Source organism: Sceloporus occidentalis, unplaced genomic scaffold (assembly GCF_023333645.1).
Source record: "Sceloporus occidentalis isolate IW3139 unplaced genomic scaffold, rSceOcc1.0.p SCAF_282, whole genome shotgun sequence".
Taxonomy (NCBI): domain Eukaryota; kingdom Metazoa; phylum Chordata; class Lepidosauria; order Squamata; family Phrynosomatidae; genus Sceloporus; species Sceloporus occidentalis.
This window is the reverse complement of record NW_028317262.1, coordinates 166,421-180,936: the sequence shown is the minus strand read 5'-3', so window position 1 is coordinate 180,936 and position 14,516 is coordinate 166,421. Positions and strand designations below refer to the sequence as shown.

Genomic DNA, 14,516 nt, shown 5'->3' with positions numbered 1-14,516 from the left:
AGGACCCTTACACACTGCCTTTACACACACACACACACACACACACACACACACACACACACACATACACTGCCCTTACACAGGCCTGCCCATAAACACACACATGTATATGTGTACACTGCCTTTACACACCAGCTACCAAATAACTATACTGCTCTTACACACACACCGGCCCATACACACACACACACATACACACGCCTGCCCATAAACGCACACACATATACATGTACACTGCCTGCCCTTACCACCACTATACTGCTCTTACACACACATACCTGCCCACAAACACACACTGCCTTTACACACACACATGTACACTGCCTTAAAACAAAATTTAAGTCATTGTAGGAACACTTTTCAAGCTTAGTATAAGTATTACTGCATCCCTCTGTCCGAACGATTTCTCTGATCTCTGGTCTTATGCCACAGATTTCATTAAGGTTTCGATTAGTGTACTTGGTCCAATGTCAGATTTCCTAGTGACCACTAGATGTCGCTATGATAAAGATTAGCCATATTATTATTATGGGGTGATTCTGAATGATTTTAGTGAAGAGGATGATTATTAAAGTTTCATACAATGAAAAAATATTGAGACTAACATATGGTTTTAAAATTGTATTTATTAATTGCTTTGTATCAATAAGAAAATATAACTTTTGTATAAAAATGATGTGGTTTTAGTCTTAGAGAAAATATATTGGACCGCAAAGGGTTAAGATCCTGCGTGTAATCCAAGTTTTGAGAGGAAGAAAAAAAATAAAAAAAAATAAATAAAATAAATCACACAAGTTAGAATTTGCACCACGCGGTTTAAAAATTAAAGATGGAAAAGCAAAACGAATTGTTATAAAACTTAATCTTGCAGCCAAAGATTGGGGCAGCCAAAGATTGGGGCCAAAATCATCTTCCTATTCTTAAATTCTGTCCACGTTCCTCTATGCAGTTGGAACCTTTGAAATGTGTGTTTTCTCGTGTCTATTCCGGTGCTCGCTCGTGTTAAAACGTTTTTCGCATTTAGAACATGCAAATGGCCTCTCCCCGGTGTGAGTCCTCTCATGCCTACTCAGGTGTGACTTGGTTTGAAAAGATTTTCCGCATTCCGAACACGGGAATGGTTTCGCTCCCGTGTGAGTCCTCAGGTGCCGATTGACCTCCGACTTCGTGGCAAAACATTTTCCACATTCTGAACATGCGAATGGCTTCTCTCCCGTGTGAATTCTCTCATGCTGCTTGAGATGTGCTTTGGTATAAAAACACTTTCCGCATTCCGAACACGCAAACAACTTCTCGCCTGTGTGGAATTTCTCATGTTGAGCCAGCTCTGACTTTGTGGTAAACCGTTTTCCGCATTCGGCACATCTAAAAGGTTTCTCTCCAGTGTGATATCGCTCATGTACTAGAAGTTCTGACTTTGTGGTAAAACATTTTCCACATTCGGAACACGCAAATGATTTCTCTCCTTTGTGCTTTTTCTCATGAATGCTAAGTGCGGTCTTTGTTGTGTAACATTTTCCACACTCGGTACACCCGAACGGCTTTTCTCCTGTGTGGAGCCTTTCGTGGCTCTTGAGATGTTCCATTCTCAGAAAACCTTTGCCACATTCAGAGCAAGCAAATTGTTTCTCCCCAGTGTGAAGCTTCTCGTGTTGATTAAGGCTTCTCTGCGTGGCAAAACTTTTCCCACATTCAGAACACACAAACGGGTTTCCTTCTTTGTGAAACCTTTCATGTATATTAAGCTTCCATTGTCTAGCGAAACGTTCCCCACATTCAGGACACGCGAAAGGTTTCTCTCCCGTGTGCATTCTCATATGATCACTGAGGTTCCCCGTCGTAGTGAAGCGTTTCCCGCATTCAGGACACGGAAAAGGTTTCTCTCCAGTATGAAATCGCTTGTGTCTGGTGAGTTCTGACTTTAAGGTGAAACGTTTTCCGCACTCCGGACACGCAAATGTTTTTTCTCCACTGTGAAACAGCTTGTGTCTGCGTAGCTCTGGCTTTGTAAAAAAACATTTCTTGCAGTCTGAACACGCGTACGGCTTCTCCCCGGTGTGAACTCGCTCATGCCTGGTAAGCACTTGTTTTGTGGCAAAATGTTTTCCACATTCGGAACACACAAACGGTCTCTCGCCGGTGTGACTTCGTTCATGTTGGGTAAGTTGTGGCTTTGTGATGAAACGTTTCCCACATTCAGCGCACGGATACGGTCTCACTCCGGTGTGAAGTCTCAGATGCAACCTAAGTGATACCTTATGACCAAAACTTTTTCCACACTCGGAACACTCAAATGGTTTCTCTCCGGTGTGAGTTCGCTCGTGTTCTGTGAGCTCACAGCTTGAAATGAAACATTTCTCACATTCAGAGCATGCAAACGGTTTCTCTCCCGTGTGGGTTTTCTCATGTCTACTGAGATTTCCTAGCAAGGTGAAACGTTTCCCACATTCGGAACATTCATACGGTTTAACCCCGGTGTGAATTCTCTTGTGTGCTCTAAGATCACTCATTCGTGCAAAGCTTTTCCCACATTCGGAACACGGAAAGGATTTCTCTGCTGTTTGATCCATTTCTGTACGGCCGAGATTGGATCCAAAGTATCCAAAAACAGAACCTCAAATTTCTATGAATGTTTCTATTTTGCTCACTAAACACTTTATCCACCAGAGATTGGGGTTCCTCGGCTGCGAGTGGCGGCACTTTTATCCCCAAACTCCTCGTTACGGATCGTTTCAGGATTTTCCTTGTGATTGTATTTGTTTCTTCAGACGTGATGATGAGAAAGATGACGCAGGAGACGATCTTCGATCTACGTGGTCAGAATAGTCGGTATATTTATACTCCTAGAATGAAAGAAAGAGAAAAATAATCAAATAATCATGTTTATATATTATTTCAAACACAGAGAATTGGTGAACACACACAAAGCGTTTCTGGTAATGGGGCATTTTCCAGCTGGACGTTTGAGTCCACTACCCCAAGGTTCTGTCTTTGGTCTCTTTCTTTTTATTTAAATTATCAATGATTGGGAACAGGGTCCGGAAAGCAATAGCTATATGTTTAACAGATGAAACCAAACTATGTAAGGAAATTAAACCAGAAACAGGCGTCAGCTCCGTGCAGAAGGGTTTGGACCACGTAAAAGTCTATTACAAAGTCTGGGCCCTAGGACCGATCTCTTAGGGGCCCCATTAGGAACAAGACCTTCCTCTGACTTGTGTTCTATTTCTAATGTTATATGAGGCATCAGGAGAGAGAGAAGGGCAGGGGCTTTAAGGGGGTTATAAACAGCAATAAACCAACAGACACCTCAAACTAGTAACACCCAACAAAATGAACACTACAAACACACAGACAATATAATATACACAATAAAGAACATGTTATGGAACCCAGTTTTATAACTATATATATATATCAGCAAGAAACGCTTATGGTTTTAGTGAATATAAGCTGGCTTTGACTAGTATAAAGAGTTACACCTCACAGAAATATGTGAGAGACGCAAGTAGCAGTATTCTAAACGTTCATGTTTGTCTTACTAACCACAAGGTAGCAGTTTTTCTAGCTACAGGAAATGTACCGTTTGTCGCGCTAACCACAAGATAGCATCTTGTTCTAACGGTTTTCTGCCTATATCCGTATAGTTTTAAGGAATAACCAATTAATATGATTTATATGTTAAGACGTCCTTCTTTTTGTACACTATATAACCTATACCCTAAACGTAATAAAACAGTGATTTTGGACCTGACCCAGAGTGTGTCGTGTGTCTTATTTCTCTCTCCGTGCACGTACATTTATATTCATATAATTTGGAGCAGTTCAACAACTGAAGAAAGGCTTTATTGGAAAGCATCCAAAACAAACACACCGCAAACCTGAACATACAGCCAGGGGCAGATAGAGTTACCACCCCAGGTCTGTACACTGCAGTCCCTGCAGGCCTTTTCCTTCCCACGAGCTTCTCCTTAGAGTCTCCCCTCAGCTTGGGTGAGGTTTTTATACATATTTTCTCTTTGGAGTTTGAGTCAGCACTGCATAGTTTCCCGAATACTCAAGGAGGTCGGGAGACAGTCCACCCACACCTGGTCATTTGCATATGCGAGAGCTCTGGCTCCAGGACGTAGAGGTGAGAAAACCCTCATCTTCCTTTTCATCGGTTAGGTGTGGAGACAGTATGACATCCACCACCCGGGAGACAAGGTTACTGGGATCACTACTTTGCATATCAAAGGGAATGAAACCTTGATTATTGATACACCGGATGGTGAAATTCCCTGATGTTCCCAGGAGAACCATGTGTTTTATGATATTAAAATTAGATCAACTACAGCATTTTTTTCAATAGATTTCCTTCTCAAGGTGTCCAGATTTCTTACAATGTGGTCATTTGCATTCTTTTCATACTTGTTGCAATCAAATGAGGGGAGGGCAGAGGTCTCTACAGTCTCTTGTTTGTACAAGAAATAAAAAAAAAAAAAAAAAAAAAGTTTCAGAAAACCTGCTGTTCAGAAAGTGTCACTTACACCTAAATGTAAGCGTGTGAAAAGCGAGTAAGAGAGAGAACCATAAACCTATCGAGCTGTGTTAAAGCTCACTGACCATGTGCTTTTTTTTTTTTTCAAATAAAGTCACTGACCATGTGCTTGTGTCAAAATGGAGTCACTGACCATGTGCTTGGTACTTAAATACACAACCCAATTATACTCAAAGCGCTCACCAGACAGAGTCACTAATACCGGAAGCGGTTCTAAGAAACACTCGCTAAAGAACTTGGGCTAAAGACACAAGCGGAGTTACAGGAACCAAGCGCGATCCCAATCACACGACACCAAGCAGATTTATTTTACTGCGACTGTCTGAATTCTGCGACAAGATGGCGTTTGAGCGAATTACAGACGCAGGCACCATTCCGGAAGAGATCTCCACTCCCTGGAAGCTGGGGTACATCGTTATTGCCTCCAGCCTCCAGCCAGCTGGGCACCCAGGGTGTCCATTTGGGAACATAAGCAATAAACCCTGTCATGCTCTGCAACCACATGGTAACCTGTGCCTGTAGTGGAGGACTTCTAGGTTCCCCCAAACCTGGTGGTCCCTAATATCTCCCCATTTACAGAGACTCCTGGCATCACAACCCCTAGTGACGCTAGCAAGCCAATTAATCTCACTGAACAGAGATGTTTCTGCCCCCTCCGATATTCGGCAGCCTAATCAGGCTCAGGCAACTGTGACGCCTGCCACCCCACTGTTGGGCATTAACTACATTGATGCGTATAATAACAAACCCCATAAACCCGGTTAACACACGCTAACATCTTATGCAAACACTAACACACATGCTAACACCGTACATTAATACACACTCAACACTATATGCCGAAATACAGGCTAGCATCACACTCTTATACACATACACAGACAGACTGACGCTATACATATGTATAGTGTCAGTTTATATATATGACTATACATATAACAAGGGCTGCAACAACGAATCAATTTTATCGATTATAAATGCTCTGAAAAATACCCCTCATTTTATAATCTAACCTCAAATAGAGGTCATATAATAACACTAAGATCCAGATCCCCTGCAGTGTGCGAGCAGCGTCTCTTGTACCAGCCAGGAGAACAGGAACCCAGCAGAGTCACATGACTCTGCTCCACCTCCTTCTTCCCCTGGGGGCGGGACAAGAGTAGTTGCACAGGGAAGAAGCCGCGCCCCTGCAGAAGTCTGCGGGTGAGAGATCTGTAGTTCAGGTAAGGGGTGGGGGAGGGTTTATGAGCAAGTATGCGTGATTAAGAGAATGAGTTTCGGAATGAGTGTGTCTGACAGCATGGATGTGTAAAGGGGGGGTGATACATGGCATAGGGAGGCTGTAATCACACTCCTATCATGCCCAGGTTCCAGCATGTACTGGCTGCCTGGGCATGATAGGAGTGTGATTGCTGTTAGCAATTTATATATATATATAATATTATTATATATTATTTTTTTTGTCCAATTTTGGTGTGTTAACCACACTTTTATTAAAAGTAACACACCAAAATTGGACAGAAAAATTCAAATTCAATAACAATATGCTGGAATCTGGGTATGCCTGGGCATGATAGGAGTGTCATTGCTGTTAGCAGTGATATATATATATATATATATATATATATATATATATATATATATATATTTAATGAATTTTTTCCAATATCGGCCAGCACAGCAGATGTTGTCTGGGCGCATTGTGCAAAGTTCACCGGCTGCAAGAGACAGAGGGGACCCGGATCATTCTCTTTAACAGCCGATGTGCGTCTGTGCGATGCGCGCAGACATCCTCCACTACTGCCAGCACTTCCACTGGAGCTTCTATGATGGAGCACCCGCGTCACATGATCTTCCGGTGCTCAGTTTTAGAAGCTTCAGCGAAAGTGCCAGCCACCACCAGAGGTTGTCTACGCGCATACGTTCACCTGCTGCTTCTACTAGACACCAAGGAGTCTGGAGCACGCGGGGGGGGGGGGGGTTGAGGTATTTCATTGGGGCACAGTGGCATATTGGGGTTATAAGGCATATCAGGGGGGCAAAGTGGCATATAGGGGTTATAAGGCATATTCGGGGCAGAGTGGTATATCTGGGGTATAAGGCATATCAGAGGGCACTATGGTATCTGGGGGATATAAGGTATATCTGGGGGGGGGCAGAGTGGGATATGAGAGGGCACAGTGGCGTATCAGGTGGTTTAAGGCATATGTGGGAGGCAGCGTGGCAAGCCTGGGCTTAAATGTGCATAACTCGGGGGACAGGTTGGGCAATAAAGACAAGAAATGCATTTTTCTCCGTTTTTTTCTGCTGTTTGTTGCAGCCCTACATATAACACTATGCACTCATACACACTGAATCTGGACCATACTGTCTCTAGCACTATACATATACACACACAATGATACTACAGTATATTTACAAACACACTGACCATAACGCTATACATATACACACATACACAATAATACTATAGTATATTTACACACACACACTGACCATAACGCTATACATATACACACATACATAATTACACTATAGTATATTCACACACATTGACTAGCTATAAACACCATACATATATATATATACACACACACACCCTGACTATAACACCATACATATATATACACACACGCAGACTATAACACCATACATATAAACACACACACCAACTATAACACATATATATATATACACATATATACACACACACACACCGACTATAACACTATATATACATACACACCGACTATAACACTGTACACATACACACACATATATATATATATATATATATATATATTACACACACACACACACACACCGACTCCCTTACGAAAAAATTACTGCAGTTTTTCTGAAGTAATACTGCTGTTTTTAGTGCACTTTTACTGCAGTATTACTGCACTTTTACTGCATTTGTACTTCACTGTACTGCAGTTTTACTGCAGTTATTTTTGTACGGAAGTACAAATGCAATAAAGCTGCAGTACATTGAAGTACAACTGTAGGTTTGCAATATAAAAAAAAAAAAGTGCAGTAAATGTGCAGTAAAACTGCAGTACAGTGAAGTACAAATGCAGTAAAAGTGCAGTAAATGTGCAGTAAAACTGCAGTACAGTGAAGTACAAATGCAGTAAAAGTGCAGTATTGCAGTTTTTTCATGTTCAAAAAAAAGCAGTATTACTTCAGAAAAACTGCAGTAATTTTTCGTAAGGGCTATAACACTATATATACATACACACCGACTATAACACTGTACACATACACACTATACAAACACACCGACTATAACACTATATATACATACACACTATAACACTACTCCGGGGGGCTTACATTTGGTAAACACGACAACTTTATCAGCCAACTGACCTGCATTGGATTGCAATCTTTCAATTCCACGCAAGTCACTTCTACAGTTGTCTCAAGACATTGGGAGCGTTCACCACATGTAACGTGACCCATGCTTCCTGTGGGGGTTACATGCCAGGACTCCCAGTAGAGCTGTGAGGGGAACTTGCCTGAAACAAAGATGGTAGCCCTGTGCACTCACTTCCTGTGACATCACATCCACATGTATCTGCCTTCCCCCGCCATTTCTGCGAGGGCTGTGGGTGGAGCATTTGCAGAGTAGTTTATTTTCCTGTCAGGCAGCCTTAACCCCTTTAATCCCAGGGGTTTTTGGTACCTCAAGTCCCAGAGCAATTTTGCGCTATGTCAGTTCAGCGATTAGTCTCTTTTCCTGTGAATAGTGTACCCGTGTATATATTGTTTTTTCAAGGAGTGATAGAGCTTCCTTTCATACCATAGTTGGATGATTAGCTGAAAAATTTAGTAATAACTAGTGAAAATTAGAAAAAAACATTAATTTTTTTTTAAAAAATCCCTCTAAATTCTCACAAAATTAGGTAAAATATTGGAATATCAATTCAGGTCTCCTGATTTCAGAAATACCGAATTTATATAGATTTTCCATACTTTCCCACCACTTATAGGGAACAAACTATAAGGTGTACATTTTTTCTACAATTTTTATGCTTATGGCTTAACGGGTTTGGGGGGGGGATGTATTTTTTTTATATATATATATTTTTTTTTTTTAAAAAAAATGTTAGAAGTCCTCTTAGGGACCTCGTGAACATGTTATTAATGCCAGTCCTGTCACAATTTAAATCCCTTTAAGTATTTAAATGTTTCTATCATATCCCCCGCCTGTCACATCTTTCTTCCAGGCTGTATATATATATATATATATATATATATATATATGTGTGTAAGATCCTTTAACCCTTTAAGGTTTATCCTGTAATCCATGAAGCATTTTAGTAGCCCTTCTCTGAACTTTCTCCAACATTTCTATATCCTTTTGGAGATCCGCTCTTTTCCTTTGACACTTCGCCCCAGGCAGCACAATGTCTTGGGCTGGCCCTGACCCCAAGCCCTCTCCAAACCGACACCGACACACACAGTCCCTCTGTGCACCCGCCAGCCATTTACCCCAGGTAGCTACTATCCCCTCTTTTCACCCATAAGCCCACCATTTCCTCTTGTGTTTATATATATATATATATATATATATATACATACAAGTGTATATTTGTTAACCTCATCTAAATTGCACAGCGCTACGCAATTTGTTGGTGATTAATAAAAGGCAATAATCGTCAGATTCCGTAAAGCCTGGTGAGGACAAATTTTTATTCTTGTGACATTAACGACGGGACAGCATAAAAATGTCTTCCTCGCTCTTTGAGGGTCTTTTGTGTGGCTAAGAAGCACATATATATTATTTTCTGTCTCTGGCAGTAGGTCATAGGGGTCTTGGTAACGGCTGAATTGAAAGTCTTGTTCTCTGCCATATTGATCACAACCGCCATGATCCTTCCCCTTACAGGAGACCGTACCAAAGTTAATACTGTCCTTTACAGCGTCTCCCAAACTCGGAAGAATATGTGTCTCGGGAGAATACCCCCTTTCCAAAGTCTTACCTTGAGGTGCGTGACACATTTAATAAAACAAAAACCTTTAACAGGACATCAGAAATTGTTGATTAGTAACAGTTCTTTTAACAATTAACGTACCTACGTTCTAATAAACACAAACAAAATAAGAGATTAATATGGTAGAGTATTACAGTACAGAAGCGGTTAAAGGCAAACAAAAATAACAATAAGGGAAAAAAAATCAGCAGATTACAATATTTTTCAAGAGAAAACGCTGTGAGTCAGGAGCAGGCAGGCCAGGAAAAGAAAGAAACACATGGCACACAAGTTGGGAAGATGGCGGACGACAGAGGTGGAGACGCGCTCCCCAACCACAACCCAACCGGGAAAAAAGACAAGGCCGGCGGAAAACGAAGGAAGGAGACCAAGAGAAAGAGAAGCGTTTTGCATCTCTTTCTCTGGAACAGGAATAAGAGTTTGGAGATTTCCAAACTCAGAGAAATTATTTTTCACCCGTGTGAGTGCGCTGGTGGGCTACGATATGGGACTTTTGCTTGAAACGTTTCCCGCACTCGGAACAGGAATAAGGTTTCTCCCCAGTGTGAATTCTGAGATGTTGAGCAAGGTGGCAGTTACTGATAAAACTTTTCCCACATATGGAGCACAGAAATTTTTTTTCTCCTGTGTGGCTCCGCTGGTGGGCTACAATATGCGACTTTTGCTTGAAACATTTCCCGCACTCGGAACAGGAATAAGGTTTCTCCCCGGTGTGAATCCTGAGATGTCGAATGAGTTCCCTGTTACTGCCAAAACTCTTTCCGCACTCGGAACACGGAAATGGTTTTTCACCCGTGTGAGTCCGCTGGTGGACTACATAATGTGACTTTTGCTTGAAACATCTCCCGCACTCAGAACACAAATAAGGATTCTCCCCGGTGTGGATTCTGAGATGTTGGCCGAGGAGCCAGTTACTGCCAAAGCTTTTCCCGCACTCAGAACATGAAAAAGGCTTCTCCCCGGTGTGAGTTCTGAAATGCTGAACAAGGTGAAAGTTGCTGGTAAAACATTTCTCGCACTCAGAACAGGGAAAGGGTTTTTCTCCTGTGTGAGTCTGCTGGTGGCGTAAAAAATGTGTCCTTTGTTTGAAACGCTTCCCGCAATCGGAACATGAAAAAGGCTTCTCCCCGGTGTGAATTCTGAGGTGTCGAAGAAGGTCAGCGTTCCCCTTGAAACATTTCCCGCACTCGGAACATATATAAGGCTTCTCCCCGGTGTGAACTCTGAAATGTTGCACAAGGTGCCAGTTACTAATAAAACATTTCCCGCACTCTGAACAGGAATAAGGCTTCTCCCCTCGCTGATGCCTAATGCGTTTAGATTTAGAGTGAGAACTTTTCCCGCTGTCCAGAGAGGAGACCGCCGATCTATCATGGATGGTCTGATGTAGAAGAAGATCAGAGTCGCTGGTAAACCGTTCCTGACACTCGGGGCAGCTATATGTACCCTCATCGGGGGGCGTTTCACACTGAAAATGTGTGTTACTGGTTTGGGGTTCACCAGTAGAAGTAGATTCCTTGTGTTCGGTTGGGATACAATAAGCATCTGAAATGTATTCCTCTTTTACGTAGACAGACATATAGTCCACCCCTTCGAGGTCTATGTGTGTATCAGGGGCTGAGACATTTCCGTCTTCATCTGAGGGGGATCCGTCCTCATTACGAGTCGATGTGAGCTCTGTCTGTGGAGACTCTGCCGGGTCACAAATGTCTGTCTCTTCACATGAGGCGGATTCCTCCTTAATAAAATGAGACGTCTTACAGTCCAGCGGAGAATTAGGGGCTCGATCTCTGACCTCGGATGCGTCTGTAGGAGAGAAATCATCAAATTAAGTGAAGCAGCCGCTTTCCCAAACAAGCAGATTTCAGAGTCTCTTTCAGATAAATGTCTTCCACCTGCGGAGACGCCGCCATTTCTAAACGCTCCCCGTCTGGCAGAATCTGTAAAACTCTCAAGTCTTAACAGCGGCCCAGGCTCCTGAGAACTCTCGCGGCTGCCTTATTGCCGAGTATTTATTATACGGACCTCACATTTTACACGTTATTTGTTACAGTGAAGATGCCTTAATATCTACACACAGACCGCAGGGATTAAACCTCTTACCCGGAGAGCCGCGGGGCTGCTGGGTCTCCATCATCACGTCCCTGTAAAGCTCCTTGTGTCCTTCTAAATACTCCCACTCCTCCATGGAGAAATAGACGGTGACATCATCACACCTCACAGGAACCTGAGACACACAATGAGCCGTCACCATCCAGACACACGCCTCGGTGTTACTGTATAACGCCCCGTTCCCAGCAGCGCTCACCTCTCCAGTCAGCAGGGACATCATCTTGTTGGTCAGTTCCAGGATCTTCTGCTCGCGGTTCCTCTCGTGGGTCAGCGAGTGAGGTGGAGGCACCGGGCTGGGGCTCTGTGTCCCGTCTGACTCATGGGGGATGCGGTCTCCATGCTTCCTTACAATTATATAATCCTACATGTAGAAAACAACTTTTTATCCCAATGGAAAGAAGGTGTCCATGCCTTTGTGGTAACTTGTCTTGTCCCCATAAACAAAGGAAATAGGTTAAGGTGGCCGTTCTTAGAATCCTTCCCTCCCACAGTTCACTAAAGGAGGTGATGAAACAGGATGTGATGTCAAATGAAGGGTATATAATATAATGCCACACATGAACTCCACCAGTTCTTTTCCTCCATGGTGGATTTGGTAAGAGTCAGCTCTCAGCAGTGAGCTATTATCGGATCTGGAGGCTTAACAGTGGAGGAGATCAAATTGTGTTGACGGGAATTGTTATATGTATAGAGAGAGAGATAAAAGGGGGTTGTTGTCCTGTGGGGTTTGGCTATGCGTGTATATGAGAAATGTGTTTGCTGTGTTGTTACCTTATAATAAATACCTGTAACCTTTGTTATATTTTTGTATTTGGTTTAAACACCACACCCTTTACCCAACTTTATTTGTTAAAGGACCACCATAAACCAAATTATCAGTCTCCTGGGTGGTCTCCAGGTGCCCTTCTGCCCAGACTCCTCACCTGCCCAGTCAGTAGGCAGATAATCTTCAGGCTGAGGGTTAATATCTCCTCAGCCAAATGGCCGGTCTTGAGGTGGCTTCCGATGACCATTGTGCTCTCCGTTCACAGCAACATCAACCTAAAGAAAGACAGAACATCATCTGCCTGCACAGAGCGGCCCCCTGGGGGCAATCACCTTCCCGACAGACGCCCACATTGCAGGGAATAGATAGTGAGGCGACACCTTTCTCACATATAAACCCATATAGGATACATATAATGACATCATAATAATACGCTAGGGGCGGAGACACCTTTCTCACCAAATAAACCCATACAGAATACATATGACATCATAATAATACGCTAGGGGCGGAGACACCTTTCTCACCAAATAAACCCATACAGAATACATATGACATCATAATAATACGCTAGGGGCGGAGACACCTTTCCCACCATATAAACCCATACAGAATACATATAATGACATCACAATAATACACTGGGGCAGAGACACATTTCCCACCATATAAACCCATACAGAATACATATGACATCACAATAATACGGTGGGGCGGAGACACCTTTCTCACCATATAGATTACATATAATGACATCACAATAATACGCGGGTGGCAGAAACACCTTTCTCACTATATTAAACCATATAGATACATATAATGACGTCACAATAATATTCAGGGGGCGGAGACACCTTTCTCACCATATAGAATAGATATAATGACATCACAATAATACGGAAGGATCGGGTTTCTGGTTGATTACGGCGGCCCCGGAACCCGCCAAGGCTCCAGATGGCAGGGTCACCCTGTGTAATCCCCGTTATAACCTGTAACTCAGCAGTGTCCAGTTCTGGCCCCGAGGGCCGCAGACAGAGCTGGATTTTAGTGATTTCATTAAATGATAAGAATTATTCGGATGGCGCTGCCTGTGAATGATCTGCAACCCCACAATCCCTATATGTGCAGCTCAGGGCCTGGAGATGTCACATGACTGCTTTATAAAGAGAACTACAACTCCTATAATCCTCAGTACTATTTTATAACACATGCAAACACAGCTTATACTCCATAAAGACTGCAACTCCCATCACACACCTGTCTCCTTTAAGATAATGCCAAGTTTAGCATAAAGCAAAGGAGGAGTGCAATTCCCTTCATCCAGATACCCCCATCATCTGCCTCCCATTATGCACTGGGCTCTGACAGCCATTAACCAGCACTCACTAAATAAGGACTCCAACTCCCATTATGTATACCGCAGAGAGAGGAAGACTCCCACCACCCTTAAATCAGTCAAAACCAAAAGGCCAACAATGACTACAAACCAGTAATCTTCACAAGAGAGCTTCTCGGGGCACAGGAAGTAGCGCAGGCATTTGAAACGCAAAACCGGAAGTTAAATGGAACGCAAACCGGAAGTAACGTATAACACTGATGGTTTTAGAAATACAGACTGGGGAAGATCAAAGAAGAACTTACTTCCCCTGTAAGGCGTTGAGCCCTAGGAGCTGACACTCTCCCTGTAACCCCTGGCAGGTGTGTGCAGGTAAATGCTGGGGGAGGGGCAGTCTGGGCCCAGGAGCTGACACTCTCTCTGTAACCCCTGGCAGGTCTGTGTGCAGGTAAATGCTGGGGGAGGGGGCAGTCTGGGCCCAGGAGCTGACACTCTCCCTATAACCCCTGGCTGGTCTGTATGCAGGTAAATGCTGGGGGAGGGGGCAGTCTGGGCCCAGGAGCTGACACTCTCCTTGTAACCCCTGGCTGGTCTGTATGCAGGTAAATGCTGGGGGAGGGGCAGTCTGGGCCCAGGAGCTGACACTCTCCCTGTAGCCCCTGGCAGGTGTGCGTGCAGGTAAATGCTGGGGGTTCTGGTTATACTCAACTTTGTAACCATACTCAGTACTGATCTCCGGTGTGGCCGCTTTCTCCTTGA

The 14,516-nt window shown here is 43.3% G+C and overlaps 1 protein-coding gene across 1 annotated transcript; it reads right to left on the bottom strand.

Annotated features, from left to right (window-relative positions):
* Window positions 1-941: 941 nt before the first annotated feature.
* LOC149275512 (uncharacterized) lies at window positions 942-12,668 on the bottom strand. The gene is made up of 6 exons (XM_089504629.1): window positions 12,579-12,668; window positions 11,852-12,016; window positions 11,647-11,770; window positions 10,000-11,349; window positions 2,256-2,572; window positions 942-1,415 (listed from the first exon to the last, which is right to left on the bottom strand). Exons 1-6 carry the CDS (start codon window positions 12,666-12,668, stop codon window positions 942-944), a joined length of 2,520 nt encoding a protein of 839 aa, XP_089360755.1.
* Window positions 12,669-14,516: the final 1,848 nt, after the last annotated feature.

Excerpts from the sequence above, each read along its gene's own strand:
- LOC149275512 (XM_089504629.1), bottom strand. The coding sequence starts at position 12,668 with ATGGTCATCGGAAGCCACCTCAAGACCGGCCATTTGGCTGAGGAGATA. Across the intron at positions 12,017-12,578 it reads TCTGCCTACTGACTGGGCAG|GATTATATAATTGTAAGGAA; the intron begins GTGAGGAGTCTG and ends TTCTACATGTAG. Across the intron at positions 11,350-11,646 it reads GCAGCCCCGCGGCTCTCCGG|ACGCATCCGAGGTCAGAGAT; the intron begins GTAAGAGGTTTA and ends TCTCTCCTACAG.